Below are 6,801 nucleotides of genomic sequence, written 5' to 3'. Positions count from 1 at the left end.
CACTTGGTGCTAGGGACAGGGCTAAGTGCTTGGTCCAAGGCACCCTCAAATATATTTTGGCCAGATGACCTCATAATCCTTTGGCTGTATCCCATGCTTTCAAGTTCTGGAGCAGTCCTTCATATGTTATCTTGGGATATTGATTCACATCCAATGTGGAGAACTTGAAAGCATGAGTGAGTAGAAAGCCTGCTCGGGAGATCAGAGAACTTCGAGGGCTTAGAGTAGATGTGAGCTTACAGCATGTTTGATGTCATCACAGATGTGCGGTCTCTCCTGTTTGCTGCTTCTGTCTTCAGTTGATGAATGAATAATGAAGATGAGATGATGATAGTCATGATCATGGTGAAACATAAAAATGTCAGAGATGTTGGCCATTAACAACACGTTTAAGATAAACAATAAACACATGCTTGAGCAGATGGTCCATGTCTTGTGCCCATGTGAATGATCCATGTGGACTTCAGCACCATGGTCAGTTGTGGGGATCAGCCACAGTTTTGTAGTTGGCTGTAGTGATAGACATTACCAAGCCCCTCTATCAGCAAACTTACTGTGGCCAGCAGCTCAAACACACATCACATCGCCCACATTCTTCCCTTTCACAACATATGAATTATGTTTAGCAAATGGCCATGTGGGTAGATGACTGTTTGCACAAAAGCCCTTACTTCTGTGACTGTTGAAGAGAAAAAATAAAATTCCATCCACGATCACTGCTGTGAACCCACCTGAGATCTAATGGATGGACGTGGAGCTCTGCATAGGGACTTAATGAGCCTTCCTCATTGACTTAGACTGATGCCGGTTTCTTCTGTTCTCTGTTTATCCCTAGAATGCAGTCCCAACAGTCCCAGCAGCAGCGTCGGAAATTTGCAGCAGCCTTCTTGGCATTCATTTTCATTTTGGCAGCTGTGGACAATGCAGAAGCAGGAAAGAAGGAGAAGCCAGGTAAGCAGAGAGATTATGAAGGCCAGGTGCTTCATGGATTCATGTCCATCTAGCCCAATGACTAAGGAGCTCTGGTAGTACAGTGGTTAAGGCATTTGGCTGCTAACTAAAAGGTTGGAGGTTGAAACCCACCAGCCGCCCCATGAGAGAAAGACTAGGCAGTCTGCTTCCTTAAAGATTTACAGTCTTGGAAACACTATGGGCAGTTCTTCTCTGTCCTGGAGGGTCACTATGAGTCAGAATCGATTTGATGGCAGTGGATCTAGCCCAATGACTTGCTTTAATCCTTCTTCCCTCCCTATCGGCCTCCTTTCTCCCCTTTTTTCATCCTCCCTTTTTCCGTCCCTCCTTTCCCTTTTCCTTCCTTCCTTTCCTCTTGCCGTCTAAGTCTTCAGAGGCTCCTGAGCCCCATCCCTTCTCATTTCCTTCACTGCATCCTGGAGTATGGGTGCTGATTGATGAAGATGATGGTCCTATTGGCAGCTGCTGTGTATGGAATGTTGTACAGAACTTTAACCGGAAGTCAGATGCTTTACTTCCATGGCCTTGAACAGGGCCCTGCAAAGTTTCTAAGTCTGAGATTTACATTGGGGAAAACTGAAGGCCAGACAGGACACAGCACCTCCCCAGTGCCCCTCAGTAAGTGAGCAGTGGAGGTGGGAGCCTTGAGTCTGCTCCACCATCTTTGCGTCATGCCATTTTATCTACAAGACAGAGAAGGGAGCATCGACTTACACTGAGAAGGCTAATCAAACAATGTTTACTTCTAATAGATTAGATTCTTGTTTTTCAGGCTTCATTGCTTTTGACCATCTGTTCTTTTACAGAAATATTTGCTTCTCAAAAAAGGTGTAGGCAAATCACTTAGCCCTGTCCCTAGCACACAATAAGAGCTACATTATATTTGTTCCAGCTCCTTCCTCTGTTTTCTTTCTCCCTTCTCTTGGTCATTTAGTGATTCAGTCACTGAGCTAACACTGATCAACATCCCACTAGTGACTGAGTACTGAGAGGAGAATACACAGCATTGACCCAGTGAAGATGGTGCCCGGGAGTGAACTTGGTTGAACCCAGGAGTTCCAGTGTTTTCTGAAAGCTGATTCTTTCTCCATCTTTCCTTCCAGAAAAAAAGGTGAAGAAGTCTGACTGTGGGGAGTGGCAGTGGAGTGTGTGTGTGCCCACCAGTGGGGACTGTGGGCTGGGCACCCGGGAAGGCACGCGGACCGGAGCTGAGTGCAAGCAAACCATGAAGACCCAGCGGTGTAAAATCCCCTGCAACTGGAAGAAGCAGTTTGGAGGTACGTCCAGCCTCTTGTCCAGTTGATCCAGTTTCCCAGCCAAGATCATTTCCCATTTTCTCCATGAATATCTATTTGAGGTCAACTACTATTTGTTTGGGAGCTCTGGTGGCTTAGTGCCTAAGGCACTTGACTGCTAACCCGAAGGCTGGCGGTTCAAACCCACCAGCCACTCCTCGGAAGAAAGATGGGGCAATCTACTTTCGTAGTGATACTGCCTTGGAAACCCAAGGAGGGGTCGCTATGAGTCGGATCAGACTCTACAGCACATAACAACAACAACAACAACTATTTGTTTAAAATGAGTGTATTTTATCTGACATAAAGTGACCCCAGGGTTTCTGAGCCTTGGCCTCACTGACGTTTGGGCAGATAATTGGTGGGGGGTGGGGGGACTGTCCTGTACATTGTAGAATAAGTGGCAGCACCCCTGGCTTTCACCCGCTAGTTCCCTGTAGCACCCCTAACCACCAGTCTGTAAGATCACTGGCAGTGTGTCCAGATAGTACCACGTGTCCCCTGGGGGGAAAATGACCTCTGATTGAGAAGCACTCACTTACCCAGTGGGAACATGAAGTACCCCCTGACCCCTCTAACCACACGCACTGATCTGTCTGCCCTCCTTTAATTCTTCCATCCTCAGGTCCTTTATTGTCCTCCCCTCTTTTCTTATTTACTCCCCTCCTGCATTATGCCTCTCTCTTTGTCACTTTCCGATCCTCTCTGTCTTTGACCCACTCCACTCTCTCGCCACGCTGGTTCATAGAGTTACTTCTCAAATCCAGCAACACTGGTCATGGCCACCTCTCATAGACCTTTTCTTACTGTTGCTAGCCATTTACCCTGTGGCCTCACTCTCCTATTTGAAACAAAATAGCCTCTTTCTTCCATATTCTAAACGTTACATCCTCCTTTGCCGTGGTGGGACACAGTTCCCCAAATATCCTTTTGTTCTATAGAAACGCACTGTGGCCTTTAGTCAAGGGAAGAGAGGTATGGATTTGTACACATTATTTCTTTTCACTCCATAACATTTGGGCTGCTTTTACTGAGTGGAGATAATGTCTATAAAAACATTCTGTGTTCAGATACATTTGACCTTAGATTCTTGGTGATGTACCCTAACAACCCACCTGCAAAAAGATAAAAAGTATGTCTTAAAGACTTGTGTTTAGAATTCCTTATGGGAAAAAAAAGGATTCTCAAAATCGAACAGTACAAAAACAAAATCTAATTCATGAACTAAAGACATCAAGAGGCATTTCACCCAAGAGAACAGACAGATGAGAAATAAACACAAAGAAAATGTTCAACATCATTGGTCATTAGGGAAATGTAAATTACAACCACAATGACACAATGACATGTTACTACCCAACCTGTCAGAATGACTTTAAAAAAAAAGTGCTGACACCAAATACTAGCAAGGATGAAAGAATGTTGAGAAACTAGGTCACTCATGTTGCTGATGGAGATGTCAAATAGTAACTACAATAACAAAAAAACCCACCAGCCCAAACCCATTGTCCTGAAGTTGATTCTGACTCATCACAACCCTATGGGACAGAGTAGAACTGTCTCATAGGGTTCCAAGGCTGTAAATCTTTACAGAAACAGACTGCCACATCTTTCTCCCACAGAAGCTGATAGGTGTGAACCACTGACCTTTTGGTTGGCAGCCTAATGCTCAACCACTGAGCCACCAGGGCTCCTTGTAAGTAGTGCAGCCACACTGGAAAAGAGTCTGGCAGTTTCTTACACAATTAACCATTTGCTGACCATCCAACCCAGCAGCTACACTGTCAGGCATTTATCCCTGGAAGTGAAAAGTGCGTTCACACAAAAACATGGGCACGGATATGAATAGCAGCTTTATTTGTGATAACCAAGAACTGGAAACAACCCAGATGCCCTTTAAAGAAGCGGTGGTACATGAAATCCTACTCGGCGAGGAAAAGGTGCCAACTAGAGACAGCACCTCAAGGGAGTCACTGAGGGAAGAGCCAACTCTTCAGGTTGATCTAACAGGCTGTGTCACTTAATTCATAGAACAGTTCTGAAGGGACAGAGTTAAAGGGAAGGAGAGAAAGTGGGTGCCCAGGGTTAGGGTTCAGTGAAGGCCTTCTTCCTTCCTCAGTCCCACCCTGCTTTCTCTGAATGTGGCAAGCTCATGGGGTGCTGGTCCTTTTAGCTAAGTCTCTATCTGTTATTGTTGTTGTTATGTGCCTTCTAGAATCAGTAAACAAGGAGTTCTGGTGGTACAGTGGTTAAGGCATTTTGGCTGCTAACTGAAAGGTCAGTGGTTCAAACCCACTAACTGCTCCATGGAAGAAAGATGAGGTAGTGTGCTTCCATAAAGACTTACAGCCTTGGAAACCCAGCAAGGGTTGTTATGAGTCAGAATTGTCTAGATGACAGTGAGTGACTGAGTGACTGAGTGAGCCAGCGAGTGAGTGAAAATCAGTAAATGACCTCACCAATCACCTGACCTAACTAACCCTCATGTGACAAAGGAGGGCAGACTCTTGGTTCATGACTCAGCCAAGTTCTTCCTGATTGGGAGAAGATGAGAACTGTGGCTATAAAAGGAGGCAGGGGGGAACCAAGTAATGGAAATGGTCTGTATACTAACTGTGGTGGTGGTCACGTAAACCCACATATAACAAACATTGCATAGAGCTAAACACACACACACACACACACACACACAAGTGCATGTAAAACCAGTGAAAGGTGAATCAGTTCGTGGATTGTATCAGCATCGTTTTCCTGGTGCTGTAGTTGTATAAGACATCACCAGTGTGGGAAGCTGGGTGCTGGGTATGCAGGGTGTCTCTGTAGGATTTCTTGTGATTACATGTGAGTCTGCAAGTATCTCAAAGTAAAGCATTGAAGATGGAAATGTGTCTTTAGCATAATGCGACTCCACTAGGATGTCTCAGAGATTTCTGTTTGGCCCTCCCTTACCCTCAGCGGAGTGCAAATACCAGTTCCAAGCCTGGGGAGAATGCGACCTGAATACCGCCCTGAAGACCAGGACCGGCAGCCTGAAGCGAGCCCTGCATAACGCCGACTGCCAGAAGACCGTCACCATCTCCAAGCCCTGTGGGAAACTGACCAAGCCCAAACCTCAAGGTAGGTCCCTGTGTGTGTAGCCCAGCCTTAATGTAAATGGATTCACTGACTCAGGCAGGCTCCTCAGCTGTGGAAAGCCAAATCTTCCAGAAGGAAACCTTAGGAGAATCCCCTTAGAAAGGGTTGAGGAAGGCTCCACCTGAAGGTAGCTGACGATTTCATAATGAAACGTAATGAATTCACCAAACTGTACATGTGAAGACGGTAGACATGGCAAATGTTTTGTTACCTCCATACTTACCACAATGGAAAAAAATTATAAACAAGAAGTAAAAGTCATCAAAGAAAAAGGAGGTCCTCTGCACGGACGGATGGTAGTCTCCTGTGCATATAATTCACTGAGCAATCAGGCCAATGAAGACAGTTGTTGTGTGGGGGCCTTAGTTCCAGACTCTACATTGAGATTTACATGGTGACAAATATGAACAAACTTAGGGTCAACCTGAGGCAGAACATTTTAAATCAAGGCTCTCCCAGATTTTCCCAGATAAACAGTTTCCATGAAACCAGCAAGTTATTTTACATCATTCCTTCCTCCGCTGCATGACCGGATTCCAAAGCAAACCCACTGCTGTTGAGTTGATTCCAATGCACAACAACCCTATGGAACAGAGTAGAACTGCCCCATATGTTTCCCAAGGCTGTCAATCTTTACAGAAGGAGACAGCCTCGTCTTCTCTCCCGTGCATAACTTAGTAGGGTCTGTCTTTCTTCTACTTCCTCCAGAGCCTTTATGTTGGGTTTCATTGGATTGTTTGACCAACTGCATTCATCAGGGATTTTTAAATTGTGGAGCACTGTCTTTCTGTGCATAGAGAGCCAGACTCTGCCCTTATGCAGGAGAGAGTAAACCAGCGACAAATATCATGGCCATGGTTTCATTCAAATCAGGGGGCATTAAACACTTTTATTTGATGCCCTTCAAAAAGAAAAGAGAGAAAGAAAGGCAAATCCATTGCTATCTAGTTGACTCTGACTCATGGCAGCCCCATGTGTTACAGAGAAGGACTTCCCCATGGAGTCTTCTTGGCTGTCATCTTTACAGAAAGAGATCACTAGACCTCTCTGCTTCAGTGCCTCTGGGATGGCTTGAACCACCAACCTTTTGTACCACCCAGGGAACTTCAATGACTCTCAGTGAGCTCTATATGAGAATATTCTCTTGGTCTCTGCTCACATTTGAGCTCTAAAATTGACCCGAGAATTCATACTGATTACATTAAATATGCATGAGGAGGGACATAGAAAATGACTGTGAAGGCCCTAATTAATGAAAATAATAAGAAAAAATATTTGCAAAGTGGGAGGATCAGCCATCAAGTTGATTCTGACTCATAGCAACATATAGAATACAGTAGAACTGCCCCCGTAGGGTTTCCAAGATTATAAATCTTTGTGGAAGCAGAATGCTACCTCT

At 45.1% G+C, this 6,801-nt stretch overlaps 1 protein-coding gene across 1 annotated transcript in view; it reads left to right on the top strand.

Annotated features, from left to right (window-relative positions):
• The first annotated feature begins 801 nt into the window (after positions 1–801).
• PTN (pleiotrophin) overlaps positions 802–6,801 on the top strand; it is a 25,566-nt gene continuing 19,566 nt past the window's right edge. The window contains 4 exon segments of the mRNA XM_007953792.2: positions 802–817; positions 820–951; positions 2,076–2,249; positions 5,223–5,384. Coding sequence (XP_007951983.2) covers positions 802–817; positions 820–951; positions 2,076–2,249; positions 5,223–5,384 — 484 coding nt within the window.

Source organism: Orycteropus afer, unplaced genomic scaffold (assembly GCF_000298275.1).
Source record: "Orycteropus afer afer isolate SDZICR_OR568_19922 unplaced genomic scaffold, OryAfe1.0 scaffold00413, whole genome shotgun sequence".
NCBI lineage: Eukaryota > Metazoa > Chordata > Mammalia > Tubulidentata > Orycteropodidae > Orycteropus > Orycteropus afer.
This window is presented reverse-complemented; position numbering and strand designations above follow the sequence as displayed.